General features: G+C 31.6%; 1 protein-coding gene across 2 annotated transcripts; it reads right to left on the bottom strand.

The window, feature by feature from the left end:
* Window positions 1-1,032: 1,032 nt before the first annotated feature.
* LOC149547939 (transcription factor MYB8-like) lies at window positions 1,033-19,786 on the bottom strand. 2 transcript variants are annotated; one of them, XM_089791978.1, is made up of 4 exons: window positions 19,748-19,786; window positions 2,292-2,404; window positions 2,010-2,139; window positions 1,033-1,882 (listed from the first exon to the last, which is right to left on the bottom strand). In XM_089791978.1, the coding sequence occupies exons 1-4, from the start codon at window positions 19,750-19,752 to the stop codon at window positions 1,282-1,284; spliced, it is 849 nt and encodes a 282-aa protein (XP_089648104.1). In that variant the 5' UTR covers window positions 19,753-19,786; the 3' UTR covers window positions 1,033-1,281. The 2 variants fall into 2 exon arrangements, with proteins under 2 accessions (XP_089648104.1, XP_089648102.1); XM_089791976.1 differs by lacking the exon at window positions 19,748-19,786 and having other exon boundaries at window positions 2,292-2,984.
* Between the last annotated feature and the right edge of the window lie 1,193 nt (window positions 19,787-20,979).

Genomic DNA, 20,979 nt, shown 5'->3' with positions numbered 1-20,979 from the left:
TTTCCGAGTAATCTAAACCACAATCTTGGGTTTTCATCACATTGTTAGTGTCTTCTATTATAGTCTGAATAAATCAAAGAGACTCTGCTATTTGCTCTTCCCATCTCTGCAACTAAAACATTTCTTCTCCTTATTAATTATAAAATATTTCCTTGGGTTTATCTACTGTCGAGATATCTAAATGTATGTTATGAACTTAGCTCTCAAGGAAATCTAGTCATACATTTGTTCACAGTAAAATCTTAAACCATATTTTGGAAGATCACAAGTACTATGGAGGGAGACTATCCTCATTTTCTGTATTATAAAAGATGCATTGTAATTATATGAAAATAGATAAATTTAAAATAAATAAAAAATCATTCAAATATATTTAATACATTTTGCATTATCTTTGATAATAAAAATAAAAATTTAAAAATAATATTTTTAAAACTTATTAATAGTCTATAATAATAACTATAACTACAAAATTATTTAAAATATATTAATTCAACAAAAAAGACGTTCTTACTACTAATATTTATTATATTGATTTTAGTCATATTTTTAAAATCATCATTAATCAGAAATAAGTAAAATATTTTAAATTTTGAATTTTCTTCTAAAATCATATAGTTTTAAATCTCTCTAATTAACTTATTCATAAAATTACAAATTACTATCACCTAAACTACTACAAGATAACTGATAAACATGAATAGTCATGATTTTTTAAACACGTTTTATTTTTGTAATCCCAGGAAGCATCCACTTCAAGAACACCTACGTCAGTCACCTTTAATGGGCAGTGACATTCCAATCCTGTGCCGGAAATATGAAAATGCAACCTGCGGTCAATTTATCTACTGTTCGGAAGTAGCATTTCAAATCTAAGAGCTAATTAAATTCCTTAAAACATTATGCTTTTACAAAAGCAAAAGCCAATTTAAATCGTTGAATGAATCTTCAAGCATGAAAAATGAATAAAGCCTTCTGAAATACCAAGATTGACAGTTATATTTTCTGTGTTTTTCGCAGGCAGAAAATCAATTTGGACTTTCCAAGACCAACATGAATTGTATTCCCTGCAAATTGCATGTAATTTGTTTTCTTCAGCAGAAAATTTACACTTCATTGAGGTTATGAAAGAGTTAAACACAATAAGTAACCAAACTAACAGTATGAACAGAAAGGACAAGCCCTTGGATAATTCAAGTTTCAATTGTAACAGTATAAACAGCAATACAATAAACAATACAAAATACCATATCTAGAATGCAATGCAGTGATATCCTTACGTCAATGAGAACGATGGTAATGAATAGTTGGAGATTGGAGTGCAGACAAAAAATCATAGCCAGGGCTTGCTAACTCAGACTGCTGTGAAACAGAATTGTATCCAACGCTTGGCTCTGGCAGCTCTAAATCTTCATTGAGAAGTGACTCCAAAAACGAAGAGTACATATTATATGAGCTCCCATTTTCATAAGATGCTCCCATTGGAGTAGGAGGAAGAGAATAACGAAAGCAGCTGCCGTCTGACATTTGTTTCAGATTCTCACACCAATTAGACTTTCTCATTTCAACACTGGGAACCTCCTCAGCATTGGGTGCGCTTTGTGAACAATAGATTTCTGGTGCAGCCATTGAAGAACAATTAATCTGATCATGTTTTGAATCCTTGTCATTTATATCTGGATTGGTGTTTTCTTGTGATTTATTGTTTTCCTGGACATCGGTGTCTTGAGGGATCCACCAAATGTCCTCAGATTCGGACAGAGGCCTGTGTGTGCGAGGATCTATGCCCTGGCTAATAAGTTTTTTGCTCAGGTGGCTGTTCCAGTAGTTTTTTATATCATTATCTGTCCTTCCTGGTAAACGTCCAGCTATCATAGACCATCTGAGATCATTTAAGACATGAAATGATTTCATATACTTTAATACACAATCTTGTTTTTTTATCAAATATCCAAAAAGAAGAAGGCGAAGACAAAATCAAGGAATGTTTTGAATGGAAAAAGTTTGACCTATTTCCCAGGAGTCTATGGAGCCTGAGAATTAAATCTTCTTCATCAGCTAAAATATGTCCTCGTTTTACATCAGGGCAAAGATAATTTATCCATCGCAATCTGCAGCTCTTTCCAGATCGAAGGAGACCTGAAAATTTTATGTGAAAAGAACCCTAAAATCAAATAAATCCCTAAACCCTAAAACTGGAACACAGCTGTAAGACGTAGGCGTAACCCTAAACCTGAATCTTCAAACATTGTAAGTAATTGCTCTTCGAAAGAATTTAAAAACAAGCAAACCTGATTTCTTGGAAAGAGATGTCCAGCGGCCTTCACCATGAGCCTGGATATAGTTTGTTAAACAGAGATCTTCTTCAGGCGTCCATGGTCCTCTCTTAAATTTGACTTGTCTGCTGCAAGGAATACGTCCCATGGATTTAATTTCTTTCAAGCTTTATACCCAACTGTCGATAAGATCACTTCTGAAAGGAAATGCCCGTGCTATCTCACACAGTACAGAGACTTGTATTGCATATTAATAGTTGCAATAATTGAATTATGAATTGTGATTCTCTATCTTTATGTGTTCTTGTTAGGCGGCTTGCGTACGAGGCAATGCATTGCCGCCCATTGCAAGCTCGTGCACTCTTTTGTTCGTTGTGCCATCGTAAGACACGTAACTATTGGCTCTAGAACATGCAATTACTGCAACTGCCGTACACGACATGGATTATCTCCATTTAACAAGGTTACTTTTGTCGTGCAAACTTATTCTAAGAACGATATTTTATGATGGAATAGATTAGGTAACCTTTGTTGTCACATTAAGTGGGGATTTCTAATTTTCCTAGTCAAATAATGTGAGGTTAGGCAAGTGGATATTTTTATTTTCAATAAAATTATTTAAATATATTTAAAGTTTTTCCAAATGTTTGAGCTTTGGATTTGGATAGTTTTAGATGTGTAGAAGATTCTGAAGATATTCTATTAAAAGATGTTGATGGTAGTCTTATTTTATGCATATCAATCTAGATATTTCCTTTCCATTTTTTTCATCTTGTTCAACATTGCATTTAGATGATATCTTTAGTCATCCAACGATCATTTATCCTTAAGCTTGATCCTAGTTCACAAATTAGTTATTTATAACTTACCTCCATTTTTAAATTGTACATATTAAACATAATCTTTTTTTAAATATCAAGCTTATACTATTATGGTTATTTCAATACTAATTTTAAGCTATACTAATACAAATGTAGACAATATCGTACAGAGTTATATCACATCATTTATATGACACCATGCTAGAAATAAAAAACCTAGGATTGTATTGCTCACATTTACAAATTAATTTCTCATATGTGCATTTGGAAATTACTATCCATATTCAATTATCATTCTAAATCCATTAAAATAGTTGATATTAAAGAGAATGTGATCCTTACAACTGAAAAAAATTGAAAATAATATTTATAGGCACTAAAAATATAACAAGATAATGAAATGAGGAAATTTTAACGATGAAATGCCTAGTATAAATAAAAATTTATAAATATTAATCAAAAGATAGGTTAGAGACTTAAAATTGGATTCTTACTTTTCTAATCAAATAAAGAAAGGTTTTATAATTTTGCACTTAAATACTTTAAATTTAGAAAATTATTTATTCTTTATTGCCATTAAAATTTATTAATATTTTTTTAAAGTGTTTACATGTTGAGTAATTTTTTATGTACAATAGATTTCTTTAAGATGTTATTGATGGTTTATTTTCTTTTTTCATATAAATCAATATATTTCTTTTCAAAAATTAATGGATTTTTACTGATATCATTTTTAGTATATTGTGAATGTAATAACTAATTTCTAGTTTAGATATTCTTGCATAAGCTTGGGCATTATATCCTCATGTATTGATATTATAATCATTTATCCTTGAAGATTTTTCATAATTCATGGATTATTCACGATTCTAAGTTAAATTTTCTCAATTTTTCTAACTACAAAATTGAATTTTAAAATCAAAACTTATACTATTCTCAATGTTATAATTATTTTTGAGATATCCTAATGCATATGCATATGTATACCATGTTATAATTGTTTAGAACATATGTGTACAATTTTAATTTGGAATTATAACAACCAATCATTCATTTGAAATCATGCTAGAAATTAAAGAAAACCTAGGAATCCATTGATTATATATAGAAATTAAAAAGAAAAATTTAAAGACATGAAACAAATACTCTAATATTAGCATTGCATCATATTAGACAACATCATCTTATATCCAATTTTTATATTTCTAGTATCTATCTCTAATCATTGAACTAGTAGATATTAAAAAGAATGTGATCCTCTTAACTCAAAATCTTTAATAATAATATTTGTAGTTTACATATAATATTTTCAATTCAAAAAATTCTAATAACTCTATATTATAAAATAAAAAGATAGGTGAGACAATTGTAACAAATATATTTATAATATTAATAATATAAGTTCAAACAATATTAATTTCTAAAATATGAAATAGTACTCACTATTTCACATAGTTCTTGGCTCAAAATCAATAATCAAATAGGTAGGGTATAATTTAGTGGCTAATATTCGTAAATTGGCTAATTTTAGAATTTTTTGGCTAGTATATTGGCTAATAATTTAAGATTTGATACAACCTAAATCACCATAGTTTTATAAAATTCAATTCTAGAATATTTAAAATCGCTCAAGAATTTATTTTATTGAAAAATTTAAACTCAAATATTTGCCACAATATTCATTACATGAATAGATTTGAGTAACCTAAATATAATATATTATTGGAGAAATTAAATTGAACACACCAATAATTATCATAATTATTAGTTAATTTAGGGATATATCACCAATATTTATTATTCACTATTGATTTAAAGTATATGTAACGATTCTCATAACATTCCACAAGGTAAAAAAATGTTCAATTTTGATTTGTAATATTCCATGGTGATTAATGAACTTCCTATTATTATTGAGATTCGCTAATATTTTATAATAAAAAAATTATGATTCAAAAATAATCACCAAAATTAATCATATTTAGAATAAAAAATTGATTGTTTTGCCAATATAAATAATTTTGTTTCTTTCAAAATAATGAAATATTCGCCAATATTTTATATCTTTTTTTGGAGGTGGCTTTCTTAAAGTTTACCTTGCAAATAGGTATTATCCTTCAACTTACTACTAGTCATTACTCCAACACTCTTTTCTCCAATGATTCTTTTAGGTGAATGGTTCTTTCTGATATACTTTGCTAGGATATATTCAACTCTTTGATCTTGAGCATTATCATTGCTCAATTGAGGCTCAACATTTTTCTCAGATTGTTCAATTTGTGACTTGGATAATGTAGGGTAACACTTAGTAGCTCTCTACTTGGGTGTGGTACAATTTTCATCTTTACACATAAAAAAACATTTTTTAATCATCAGGTTCCTTTTGTCTCTCTTCAACATTTTAGTCAGCACACTCATCAATATCACATTTGCACTCTCCATCATACTATTATTATCATTAGTGAAACACATATAAGAATTTCTCCTAGTAGAGTAACCTATGAATATGCCTTCATCGCCTTTAAAATAAAATTTTTTAATCCTTGCATCTTTATAGATATAACACCTACTTCCAAATATTTTGAAATAACTTACATCGGTGTATGACCACACCATACTTCATATGGTGTATTTCTTGTTCCTTTCTTCAACTGAACTTGGGTGAGGGTATATACTTCACTACTTATGGATTCTCTCTAAAACATTTGTGCAATACCTTTTTTAATCAACAACATTCTATCACAATTAACAATTTATCTATTTATCATTTGAACAATCCCATTCTTTTATGGATTCCTTAGTGTAGATGTCTTTATATATATTTCTCTTGATTAAATTCTCATTTTAGAGGTTAGTGAATTTGTCTAAAACAAACTCACCACCTCTATTAGATCTCAGGAATTTTAATTGTTTACTAGTTTCCTTTTTGAACTCTAGATTTATATCATCTGAATATTTGAAAAGCACCATATTTCAACTTCAAAAAAATTATTTTCATCATTCTATAATAATCATCAACAAATACTATGAAATATCAATAATAACTTTAAACTCTGATTAGTCCATACAAATTACTATGAACTAGGTCTAGAATATCACTAGTTGGATGTTTTTTTCTTGAAAAAATAGATTTAGTCATCCTGTTGAGTTTAGATTATTTTCACATAGCATTCTAAGGTTTATGCAGATTTGGTAAGCCTCTTACTTTCTTCTTTCTTCTTACTTTGACCATATTCTCAAATTTGACATGACATAGTTTCTTCTACCACAACCACAAATCTTAAACTTTTGCAAATAGACATGTACTAATAGTAGGATCAAGGTAACATAGACCACTTTGTGTTCTTTTTCAATATCAATGATATTTTCTCTATCATAATAGATCATTACTTTTATATTATTAAATTCCATCATCTGACCTCTATTATTCAATTGAGAAACACTCGACAAGTTATACTTTAATCCTTGGACCCAATATGCATCATCACATCTAATTTTATCATTTAGCATCAACATGTGTCTACCATTCATAGGACATGGAACATCATTTCCAAGTTTAATAGTTCCACCGTCATATTCCTTAAGTTTGTCAAGCTTACTTATATTTCTAGTCATGTGATGTGAACATCCACTATCAATAATTCATGTTTTACTTTTACTAACATGAGAAATAAGGGATTATTTTTCCTCAATACATTTATTCATTAGGGATCTTCGTCAACAACAACATACACCACTTCTTTGAGACCTTCCTTTTTATCTTCCATGTCTAACTCAGTGTGCTCTTTTTCATAAATGTAGCATGACTTGTTCCCTTTGTCCTTGTAGTCCTTATTATTATTTTATTTTTTCACCTTCTTATCATTTTTATCACTCCTTCTCTTGTTAGGAAACTAGGAGGAAAATGACCAACTTCATTGCATTTTAAATATATCACAAGAAATTTACCTTTGAATTTTTCTTTTCTTGTTGGTAGCCTCCTTGCAAGATATGCTTCAATCTTATCCAATTCTACCTCTATTTCTTAATCATTTTCATCCTTAGTATTCTTCTCTTTCTTTGGACTTCTAATGGTTAGTGATGACTTCAAATCATTCTCAATCTTTAGGAGCACTATTATCATAATTACATAACTCAAATGCATTAAAAAAACTAACTAAATCATCAAGAGAAAGATCATTACCAAGAATAGTTATGAATTCCTAAATTATAGATACTTTTATAGCATAAATAGAAAATAGTTTTCTTATAACTTTACTTAAAAATTCTTGATTGGTGATGGTACCTCCAATAACTTTGAAAACACTAACAACTTCCTTCACTCAATTGATATATTGCATAATATTTTCTCAATTTTTCATCTCTGTGTCATCATATTTTCCTCTTAAGCTTTTCACTTTGTATTTGAGAACATTATCACCATGTCCATGCACAAGTTTCAGCCTATACCATATTTCTTTAGTAGTAGTATATTTTTTAACATCATAAAACTAAACATCATTTAATGTAGAAGCAATATCAATCATGAGACAATTGTGTTCCTTCTTCTAGATCATCTTCTCAACTGTTAGAGGTATAATGGGAGGGGTGTATTGATTTTCAAGAGAGAATAGAGAATAGATAAAGCATTATCCTCCTTTGTAATGAGGAGAAATTCTCCTTGTTTAGCTTTCGTACATCTCTCTTATGTAGCTTTGGATCTTTATCTTAGTTCATTAAAACTTATTTCTTCAATCACTCAACTCTATTACCAATTGTTAGATAACTAAGAGGGGGAGGGGGGGAGGAGGGTGAGTAAGTTATCACCAATTGTACTACAAGCCTTAAAAACAATTTTATACCAACTTCAACTTCCTAAAAAATCAAATCAATATTTTGGTAACCACATCAACCAACATAATTCAAACTTATAATAACTTTAAATCAAACTATTATCTCACTATTTCTTAATATATTGAGTATCACAGTAATCATCTTGCTTATACCAAGTTGCAGTAGTAAATAGTTAACATGAAATAAACTTTCAACACAATAAATAATCACACATTTGACACAAGAATTTAATGTCAAAACCTTGTAGAGGGAAAAATCACACAAGAACTAGAAACCCGAATATTTTCACTCTTCTAAAATGATCTCTATTAGGAGCCAAAATTGTTAAAGGTTATAGACACATTTTTAATCTGATATTGTTAGAGGGTTTTCACCAAAGATCTTCAGAGATCTATCACTCCTTGACATTTCTAAAGAGTGACATGTTCTAAAGGACTTACAAACATTAATATTGAATGTTACCATATAGGATTTTAAAGACTTGCTATGTCCACTTAGTTGAAATATTCTTCTTCTATAATGGTAAGACATTAACAATGAAATGATCTGTTAGGTTTTAGCACTAACTTTCTTATTCAAATCAATACTTTTCTCTATGTATTCCTTCCGCTCCCTTTCTGGATGATTCACACAATCACACTTTAACTTAGCACTTCCTCCGCTTGATCTTCACACTATTATTAAACTCAGTTTACCTTCTTCTTTCTTCTTCCACTTCAATTTGCATCAACAATAATCAACAATGATTAGCAACTATAAACATCTTTTTCATCCCTTTAAATAAATAACTTTTTCTATTATAGAATCTTCTAGATTTTTTGACCTAATTACAATCATAGATCTCCATCAGATTTTAATTCAATGAATCTAGACACTCAAAAAATAGACTTCCTTTTTAAATCTTCCTCATTAGATCTTGTTTGAATCTCTTCAATTATTAATCTCATAACTAACTTCTTCCTTATCTTTTATGCTTCTCAAGTATTCTCATTTTTTTCAAGAAATATTAGCTCCTTAGATTAATATTTTACAAACTTGTTCTTTGTGTTCATGCTCGGTGATCATTAAAACTTTCTCGATCAATAAGTTACTCAATTAAGACTAAAATTACTCGGTTAACACTAAGCTTTATCACTTCTTTTTTAGGTGCTCTGTGATAACTATAGTATCTTGGTTAATATTGTATTCCTTCATTGACTAATGAAAGTATCCTGCATATACATCTTTCTTAAGATCATGTAAACTAATTGAACCAACATTGTACTGCTAGAGTCTAACTCATTCAAGTGCCTATTTAATACCATACATTTATCAAAACTTACATTATAATCATTTCTTCAAATTATCTTCATCAATCAAAACCTCTTCATCAATCAAATGATATAGAACTCTAGTGAATTAGCATAATGTCTAACCAACTAAGGATTGACATCAATGAGAACATAAGAGCTAATATGATTCTTACATATACATTAATCAACATGATCAATTATGGCTAACAGGATTCTAGGAACCAAGCTTCTCTCATGAAGGTTAAAATCTCCAAGCCTTATGAATGTGTTCAATAGTGCTTTCTCCTTAAGGTTCTCTTGGACTCTATGTTTACTTATAAGATCTCCCATTTAATATTTTAACTGATCTCTACTCCCTCTCTTCTGATCATTGTCAATGGGTCTGCTATACCTTTCTCTCTACTATCAAGAGGCATAAGATAGGATAATACTATCTCACCTATCCTTTTTGTGGTAATGGTTGGATGCTTGGGAAGATATATTTCAACCCTTGCTAGTAAAGGTCAACTTGTTGATACTAGACCTTTCTCATGTAATCTAATCAATTATCACAAATAATTTTTTTGATTAAACCATCCTTACTGGTGAATCAATTTTCAAAGAGGAAAGAAATCTTAGTATGGACTTGAGTTGTTATTGCAAGGCATTGTGTGAGATGAATAACTCAAATAAAATGTCCCTTTTCTTTATAGATGCCACGAAGAATAGACAATGATGAGTTTCTCTTATTCTAGGATGTCATATCAAGAAATTATTGTTTTCCTATTTAGGTCTCCATCTTTGTAGGAATCCCTAAGATGCCTTATGGACTGGTTTAGTTAATACATTCCACAAGAAATAATTTAGTTGGAGGGGTGATTTTTAAAGTGAATTTGGCAAACTGAAAAAGTCTATTATACAAAGTCTTCCCCTTGATGCTAAGATTATTTCTAAAATTACATATAAATTTTTGATTCTATTCAGAATATTTCAAAATCATTTACGTGGATGAGGGTGTAGGCTACAAATATATTGCCTATAATTATGTTGAAAGAATTCTATAGACCAACTAATATTGGTGACTTGGGCCTAAGAAGTATTAAATCCATTAATGAAGAATACATCTTTAAAATAAAATATGTCATATATATAGCAGCTCAAGAGAATGGCATATTATATTTAGGGAAAAAAATTGTACTTCATGTCTCCCTTTCATAACTTGATTTCCTCAAGCTAGGTGCTCCCAAGCAAGGTTTATTGGAATAGGATATTAAAAGATAGAATCAAGTTCTCCCTTTGTCTTAGCTAAAATCTAGGGAAAAAATATATATGAACGTTTGGGAATACTTTTGGCCCTCTAGTTATGTTTTAGGAGATTTTGAGATCATTTTCCCCTTATTAACCTCTTTAGAGATAGATATAGCTTAAAGGTGGAGGATTGTTGGATTGGATTTATGTTGATTTATTGAATTTCAATAAGTCCTCTCTTTAGTCCCATAATGAATCTTCTTAATTATGTTTTCATGTACCCTAATACTAAGGATATAGAAAATTAGATAGAAGACTCTTCAATTTCAACAATTTTCTAGATTTAGTTGTCCTTTTTCCATTTTCTCCCCATGATATTTCTCCCTGTTCGGAAAATTCTTTGATTAAGGAGGTCATTCCAAAAATGGGATCCTTCTTCAAAACTAGATTTTAATCATTTACAATATTTATCTTTGAGGTTTCTCTTTGCCTTTCAAATGTCATCTCTACATGAATGAGGATATTTTTATTATTCCTTTTCTTCCTTTATCTAGTCCATCATCTTGCGGTGAGTGCACCAAGATGATGTACAAAAATGGGAGGTATAAGTGGACTCCTTTTTTTCTTTTTTTCAAAATAAAGTAAATCTAAACTTGGACAAGACATTTGAGGCTCATCCACCCAAAATGAAAATATGTGTAAAATATAAATAATTGTAGTTCTTTTAATATACTTTCTAAAATGCTAGATTTTTTACAAAATTGATAAGATAAGGTGGGTTAGACCCTATGCACACGAAAAATAGTTCCTAATTTTTTAGAAAATATAACATAGATGTTTTTGTGCACAGGACAAAAGACATATTTATATTTTGTATACACCTTTGGTAGGATGATAGTTAAGAGTCATATGTAAAATTTGTGTATTTTTATTTTTCGATGAGAACTTTTTTGTTATCAATTATTGAACTTGCTACATCCTGTAATTTTTGTACTTGTTCGTTTGTTGAGCATAACTTTCATCAAAATAATCAGAAATGGAAACTTTATTTTTAATAAAGGTATAGAATCAAGTGTAAAACAATAATATCTAATTTATTTTGAATTTGGTTAAGTATATCAAAATGCATTAAAATATGGTAGAATATGTCTATGAGGAATATCAAGGCATTGGTAAAAGTAATGAAACTTCGCAATGTTAATTTTGTCCAAAAATATTAAAATTTATATGGTTAGAAAGATACAAAGACATGTCATATTATGGTAGTAGTTTTAGAGATATCCACTTTACCATTGGCAAACCTAATGAAGAGAAAAATGAGAATTTATCTTAGAAGATGAAAAAATGTCTGAAGGAAAAAAAAAATCTAAGGGAAAATAGTCTCCCAAGCCTTTGGAATGTTTCCCTACGATATTACTAAGCCATAACCCGATTGGGTTTCTAGGATTTGAATAAACCAATTGGGTTATGAAAATGGAAAAGAACATCTAAAACCCAATTAGGTTTTGAAAAAGTAAAATTTACATTTTCAAAACCTAGTCAAGTTTTGAAGAGCTAAAAGTAGGCTTTACTTTGAAGGCCATAACTTTCACATACAGAGTCCAATTGAATACTTTCAAAATATGGTGAAAAGCTATTGAAGAGCTCTAGAATATGATATAGATAGAACAATCCCACATGATTAAAATTTTTGGTTTCCATCAATTCAAATTAAACATAATTTAAAACAACTAGTCATTGTTTGATCCAAATGTGTAATCAATAGGTAAACACAAATGCTAACACATTTTAAATTACACTCTCTCAAAAAAACATACACATATACAATCACTCACTAATTAAATCCTAAGTTATCTCTCTCACTACATCCTAACCTCTTGCATTATTTAACTAACTCTTAACCCTTCTCTCTCTCTTATGCCAGAGAGAGAGAGAGAGAGAGAGAGAGAGAGAGAGAGAGAGAGAGAGAGAGAGAGAGAGAGAGAGAGAGAGAGAGAGAGAGAGAGAGGTGGGAGTTAGGAGTTGGTGTGAGAATGAAAGAGGATAAGAGTTACTAAGAGAGAGATATTAGGAGTTAGTGAGTAAATGAGTGAGTGATTTTTTGTGTGAGAAATAGATGGAGGGAGTGAGAGAGGGAGATATGTGATAGAAAGATTAAAACTATGATAATGCTCCTACCTACCTATTTGATCCATGTTCGAAAAATAATGACTATATATTTTAGACCATGATTGATTATAATGGATGGAAAAGAAAATATTTATTTCCTACTATCATTTTACTTTAATTATGTTTTATATATGTTCACTAGATTTCCAATGCATTTCAAATGGAGTCAATTGAGGTCTAGATCTGAAAGTTATGGCTTCTAGAGTGGAGCCTTTTTTATTTCTTTAAAACCTGATCAGGTATTATTTTTTATGTATTTTTCCTAGGCTTGTAACCAAGCCTAGCTTATTTGTAATAATTCATATAACCTGATCGAGTTACTTACATTTTTTTTTGGGTGTCGACTAAATTGTACACTATCTTGGAGCACACACCCCTTGAGTAAGATTGATTTGTGTTGTATATTTCACTCTTCTGTCTAGGAGTGTTCTGCCAAATGATTTCTTTTGTCCTCTTCCAAATAGTGCAATAAGAGAATATGGATGGAGAGAAATAATTAAATTTCCAAGCACCAAATTTTTCCACTTAAGGTGGTATGTAGCAAAATTAAGACAGAAGATCATTATTTTTTTTTAAAAAATCATCCTCTTCTAATTTCTACATTAGAAAAGGTTTATGGAATATATTTAAATCCTCTTTGCACTTCGAGGATAATGAATGGGAAGGATATATATGTAGATACACACAAGTAGGATGGGTAAAAGTTAATTTTGTTGGGGAGGGAAAAGGTAATGTTTGGGTGACTAGGTGTGGAAGAGTGATGTGAAATGAATTTGGAAAATGTGTTGTAGTGGTAATGCTCCCCTTGAGATCTTAGACCAACCACCTTACTGAAGATATGGGGTATGTTTAGTTTCTCATGATAACCAATGATATGATTTTCACTATGGTTTATCTACAAGGTTATTCAAGTAGTATTATTAGATCAATCAAGGGCCTTTCCCCTCTCTCATGATATATTAATAAAATTATTATGAAGCATTAACTTTAATGAATTCATTTGAGAAATATTTTATTTATATGGTTATAGAAAATTCAATGTCATGGGTATATTTGTATCCAATGTCATAGTGAAATCAAGTATCCAATGCACATAATATGGTGAGCCAGATCTTCCCATTAAAGTGAAGACTTATTTGAATTATGATAATGTACATGACAAATTTGACATTTTATCTGATGATTATAATAAAATTCTTCATAGTATGAGACATAATGAAGATTAAAGTTCATTTTTCTTCTCATAGTATAGATAGAAATTCATATGATACACCACACACTTTGTGGTTTATTTATTCATTTATGTGGAATCTTAGTTCCAAATTTGTTAGGTTATGTTGTAAGCTTTTTCTAGGTGATAGTTTTCTGCCTTTTCTCTATGTTGTAAGTGAGTAGTATAACTATCATAAGGGGAACTAGAGTAAGAGAAAGGTTCCTTTATTGTACAAGGAATAGAACAATAAAATTAGGGTTTGGGAGATTCTGTTGATGGGTCAAATGAGTACTTCTATCCATGGCTCAAATTGTACTATTACAAAGTTATTCAAGAAGGAATGGAAAGATCATAAGATGATGATTTGTGAGAGGAAAATCAAAAGTTATGAAGGGATAATTATTAAATTTACAAGTATCACATGTAAAGGTGATAAATTTTATATAGATATGAAGTTGATGAACTAGGATATTAAGAAATTCCCTATGGAATAGTACTAAAGGGAAAAAAATGTTAAAATTGACAAGACCTATGAATCACCATTGGTTATAAATAAATAAGTAGGAGAATGTTAAGAGCCTTCATCCATAATAAAACTTTGGATGATACATACATATAGGTTTATTATCATAACTCTATCCTTCTCAACCATCTTTTCCATAATCAAAAGGAATCTCTTCCATATTATTTGTCTTGTTTCCTTAATGCAAGCATAAAGAACTTATTAGGGATAAAGAGGATATTAATCCCACTCTTTATTAAAGGGTCATTCTCTTAATTATTAAATATTATAAAGATAACCCTATTAATCACTATATATCTAATCATTCTACCTTTGAGGATGATACTAAGTTATCTAATGGGTAAGAGGAGGAGCATTTTTCTGATAGTGATTGGTGGAGTATTTTTATTATAAAGGCTCTTGGAAGGCATTTAATGAGATTAATGGGAAGGGAAATGATTCAATCTCTTGAAATAAGATGTCTACTAAAACACCCAAAAGGGAAGGAAGGAAGAATAAGAAGTAGAAGGAAAATCTATAAGATTAAGATGATGGTGAAGTGGGGGATGACATGGATACTGATTCAGTAGATAGTGGAGGAAGGAAAAAATCCTTAATATAGATGTGTAGAAATATCTTGAATTTTCCCCTTTCCTTGTAGCTTAAATACATGAATAAACTAATTATGTGGATGTTTTGTCGTCCTAGAGTATAATAATCCTAATTCTTTTGTTGACTTAATATGGACTTGATTTCCACTTTTTTTGTCAATATAAATTGGAGAGGTAATCCTTAGGACTTATCTCTAATTAAGGAACTAAAGGAGTGATCAACACCTTTAGGATCCCTACACTTCCCTGTAATGAATGATAATATGGTATTAAAATAGTATAGGTTAATTCTCTTTTAGATATACCTACCTTCTATATATTGATATAGAGGTTCCAAGACTTTGTTGGAAGAAGGTGTGGTTTGAAAAGTTAACATATAAGATAAACTTCTTCTTCTGGTGGATTGTGCTTCATGAACAGATCTTAAATATTGATAGCCTCAAGAGAAGAGGCTTCCACTTCCCTAATAGATGTTTCCTTTGTAAGAGGGAGGAGGAATATATCTACCATTTTTTTGTCTCTTTCACATTTGCAGCATATATATGGGCAACTATTTTGCAAAAGTTTAACCACTCATGGGACTGGTGGAATGGCATGCATAAATTTATGGATTGGGTCCATCCTCCATACATCCTCTCATTATCCTTATTTGTAGAATCATTTCCCCACTTGGTTTCTAGTGCATATGGAAGGAAAGGAATAATATGACCTTTAGGGAAACTAAGTTAAATGCAAAAAGTGTTACTACTCTGATAGTTAAGTAGATAAGAGAAAAATTTGAGGTGTTATCTTGGAGAAAGCATGATAGAACCTTGTCCCTTTGGGATTGTAAGGTGACAAAGGATTGGCACCTACCTCACAAGGCTAAAGGTTTTGATAATTGTAAAAAAGAGGCTAGGACTAATTGATGAAATGGTGTCCCCCCTTAGGTGGATGGATCAATATCAACTTTGATGGTGCAGCTAAAAAATGGTTCTAGCATATGTGGGAAGTTTTGGTAATAACTATTCTATTACAGTGGAGGACTTGGACCTAGAATGGAGTATCAAATCTACAACCCACTCAAGAAGGACTAATGTAGTAATGGAAAGGGATTCTAACCTAATTGTTGGAGCTTTCAATTAGTGGTCAGTGATGAGTTGGTCCTTGATAGGTTTTTAATTGGATGCCAAGATGTATCTTGATAAAATGAGGGTGTAGATAGCTTGACAAACCTTTTAGGAGAGAAACTATGTGGTGAACAAGTTGGCTTGTTTGGGATTCAAAATGGCAAGTCTTTGATGTTGGAGACAACTAGTTTTGATCCTTGTTGATATCATCACTCTCATTGAGAGTGAAGGACAAGTCACGACTAGCAGAACATGATTTTATTGAATCTTTATAGCTAGCGGCATTACACCCTTTTGGATTTATTTGAGCATGGAAAATTTAAGTTGTTCATAAATATGAGGGGAGAATATGACATCACCTACAAGCCTTTATGGAAACTTCCCAAAAATGATCACGAAAAGTTTTGGAACAAAACCATTAATTACGAAAGGTGGGATCAATTTAATGATAAGTTAAAAAGATTACAATGGCATGATTATATTGGCTTCCAAAATTGAAGCATTTATGACAAAGGCATGTTTCTCTATATTTTTTCTAGGGCCAATGTGCTATCATTCTTCCTTGTAGAATGATTAGAATCCTAATTTTGTTAGCCAAACCTTTTTGAAGATCTATTCTTATAAATAAAAAAAAATGATTTATTGGATAAGGCTAGTTTATTCTGCAAAACCAAAAACACCATTAATAGAGATATTATTAAAAATTCCAAGCTGGACGATCTTGAAGATCAGGAAGTCCTGGTCGACATGGGCAACAATTTGGACAAAATTGTGACATATCAAATAAGATTAGTGGGATATGGTGTGCGTGTGGATGTAGATTATGAAAGGTAACCTCCTTCTATTTATGGAGGCCATGGAAGGAAATGACAAGCTGGTTTCTATGCAATTGGTGAATACTTGGCAAGAATGACATGTCACCGTTGGTGGCATTATGTTTGATATTAATAAGGAAGTTATAGCCCAGGCTACCGTGTTATCTATAAAGTGAAAGAAATGGAGAAGGGTAACTAAGAAAGTAAACAAGATCAATATGAACTGATTCTTTAAAGAAGGTGAGGCGTCAATTCAGCTTTATATTGGCTTTAGCAGAGAGAAATTGTCGAGCTCACGGGCTAATGTCTGCTTCCTGATAATGAAATACCTCATTCTTGAGGGAGACATAAAGTAAGTTATTATTACTACTTCCCTCTATTGAATCACTTCCGTTATCATGATGAAATTTGTTCCCTTTCTTCTTATTAATAGATTTATAAGTTTCAGTTATGGATGTTAGAAAATGTATGGCTCGAGGCAAAAACTAAAACATCTTTCACTAGGTTTTGATTTTTAAATTATATAATTTTCATAGAGCTATATGCCCTCATAGGAGCATTATGTTAACTCATCCTCTAGGACATAAAACTTCTCCTCTATCTATTTCTACTATCCTAGTGTGTCTCAAGCTTCCTCTCTATATAGTAGCAGGAAAACTAAGGGCACTCACATGGTATTTTTCTCTAAATAAAACCCTAAGTTGAAGGCCAACCATGGAAATATTAGTATTGAGTCTATGAGAGGTAGGAGGAGATCCCATTGCTTGCTTAATAGTCCTAGTAGAAAGATATACATAAATAAATAAAAAAGCACTAAGGAGGTTGATTTAGACTCTAAGTCCAAAGATAGTGAGGAAGAAAAGAAACAACCCCATCATAGATATAATGCTAGGAGGATTAACTACTTTCAGGAGGATAATAATGATTCGGTTAAGTCTCCTGCTAACACTGAAGATGCCTCTCAAGAACCTTCCCATGTCTTTCCTACTTTAGCATCGGTACTATGGATTCAACCGCTCAAAATAAAACTTTGGACTCCCCCTTAACTGCTACCTTTGCCTTGAGAAAACGAAATCTTAAATCCTGTACAAGCCCCAACCTCCTATCGCTCTCCCCAATTCGTTCTGCCCTACTACCTCCCCCGTACCCCACCAAAATTCATCCCCTACTCCAACCCCCTATCACAAATTCTCACCCTACTAGTTTGGACAAGAATTTTTTCTAGCGGGTTGAAGTGGAGTTGGAGAAGATGTGGATCAAGCTGGGGAAGCAGAAGGATAGAATGATCACGATAGAGACCCCTTTCACAATCTTGGCTAATTATGGGGTCAAGTTCATGCATGTTGATACTACTACCCTCTATCTCCTACAACAAGAGAAGGAGAAGGGGGACCATATAGACAATGATGATGCGGGGAAGCTTTATTGTTTCTTAACTGATGACTGGATTGATGTGTTGATGCCTAAGCCCAAACTAGAGGAGAAAAATGATTGAGGATTTATCCCCTTTCTATGTCATAATTTTTATTTCTGTTATGTTTTACTTTTCTTTAAATTCTCAAGCCCTACATGACTGGCTTTACAACAATCTTATTATAGTTTTAATGACTCTAATTATGGACCTTCTCGAAACTATATTTAGATTAGTTGTTAGTTTAGAGTGCATGGCTTTAGTTTTTGCTATCTGCAGGTCCTGTTTTGCTAGTATGTTGATGCTCAATACTATTATTTTTATATTATATATTGGTGTATAGTCTGTTGGCTATGGTTCTCTAATCTGTTTGTCTGCAATGACTCTTGCACTATGTATGTATTCTTTGGCCGAGACACCCAATTTCGGCTGCTTTTAATATTAAAAGCATCTCGGAATCAAATATGCTTATATTGTTTTGACATCCCTCTGTCAATTTGACTACCTAAATTTAGTTGATGTGTCCACTTAGATCGTCTCTATTTTAGATAAATCATATAGTTTTATCCATTTTGTTTAGTGTCTCCAAATGGAAGTAGATTTTTAACTTCTATCAGTGCTATTAGTATTAAAAAATAGAAACGAAAAAGAAACATGGTGACAGCAGATAACAAAATTATTTCATTGATCTGATTGCACACAATGTGTTACAATTTCTCTCTATTTATAGAGACTTCCAACACCTATAGGTTTGTAGAGCTTCCCTGAATTCATGTTGAAAATAAACTAACTTCCTTGTACATTGCAGAGGATCTGGTATTATTTTGACAGCACTAATAGTCAATGGCTGGAAGTATGACAGACTGGCAGTTTTGTTGTAACTAACCAGCCACATGAGTTTGACTACTTCTAATAATTAGTGCTATGCATTGGGCCTGACGACAATGATTCTATGAAGGAGAAAGGTTCCTACAATGACTATTCAGGCCATTATTCCTTGCTGCTAATTTGAAGTGATCTTGATTGGAGTTCAGACATAATATATCTTTCATAATGATAGCACCTGATATTACTATCCATTCTCGATCTGATTGCTATTAGAATATTGTTTATCTGTACTAATTAAAGTAATTAAATTCTTCACTTCTGAATTTTAAACTCCACCCCTTTATTTTATTACCAATTCTAGGAAAAAAATTCAAAATCTTTGAACTTGTCCCAAAAAGAAAAATTGCAAGTAATAATACATCACATTTTATACACTTTCTTTTTCTCCCTTTCATTTAATTATAAATCCTCTACTTGAAATGCATTTTCCTTTGTGATACTCATCCTTAAAAATATACAGAATAGAACTCGATCCTCTCGTCATAACATAAGATTTAAAACCTTTAAAAAGATGAGTATGAAGGAAACATATGACTGGCGGTAAGTAAGCATCAAACCATTTAAAATCAAAGACGCTTACCTCATATGAAGATGCTAGCATAGCACTGAAGACCTTGGGATCCATGTGACTATTTTAAACAAATTCAAGTCATACGAGTAATTGAGAATCCATGCTATTTACAACATACACCTAGCTAAGAAAAACAAACACCAAATTACAAGACAGACGCCAGCTGATACATTATATAACTATGAGCATGAGTTGCTCAGTGTTAGGATAAACCATGGACAGAAATAAAAACTACATGCAAATATAGCCAATAACAGAAAATAATAGAACACACAGAAATGAACACAAGGCACCAAGATTTAACGTGGTTCACCCAATCCCTGGGCTACGTCCACCAAACAGCAAGTCCGATCTTATTACAATCTAGTGATTACAACCTGATTACAATCCGTAATCCCTTATAGCTCAATACCGCCGCAAGAACCAATTTCGTATCACCACATATGAAAAATACCCAACCCTAAGCCCTTTTTATACAAGTATTAAACCGCTTTAGGGTTATAACATGTCGGCCATATGTCGGCCATAATATGTCGGCTACCATGTCGGCTACTTCCCAAAAAAAAAATTATGTACAGTACTTTCCTGATCAGTCACCACAATCTAACAATCTCCCACTTGGGGACTGATCAGGCTCCACACTAAACAACAATCTCCCACTTGGAGACTGATCCTGTAGCAATACAACTACCGCATGGGGCTCCCACTGGATCAAACCACCCTGGACTCTGCTATTCTTTTATTGACATTTAGTCTAAAAGACCAACTGAAGCTAAAGAGGAGTTCAGCTTCTCCCTTGTTACAACCTTTGTCAACATATCTGCTGGATTTTCATTGGTATGTATCTTCTCCATCTTTAACTGTCCATCCTCCAAAACTGACCGAATGAAATGGTACCACAACTGTATGTGTTTGGTGTTAGAATGCAGAGCTGAATTCTTAGCAAGATGAATGGCACTCTGACTATCTGTGAACAAATAATTATCCTTCTGAGGATGTCCCAATTCTTCCAAGAAGAACTGAAGCCATATCATCTCTTTGGCTGCCTCTGTAGCAGCAACATACTCTGCCTCTGTAGTGGAGAGAGCATTAATCTTCTGTAGCCTAGAAACCCAACTCACAGCTGCCCCACCAACAGTAAAGACATAACCTGTAGTACTCCGCCTGGTATCAATATCCCCAGCCAAATCTGAGTCAACATAGCCCTATAAATTAGTAGTAGAGCCCCCAAAGTGTAAACA

Source organism: Cupressus sempervirens, chromosome 7 (genome assembly GCF_028749045.1).
Source record: "Cupressus sempervirens isolate cs-2001-9-10 chromosome 7, ASM2874904v1, whole genome shotgun sequence".
NCBI lineage: Eukaryota > Viridiplantae > Streptophyta > Pinopsida > Cupressales > Cupressaceae > Cupressus > Cupressus sempervirens.
This window is presented reverse-complemented; position numbering and strand designations above follow the sequence as displayed.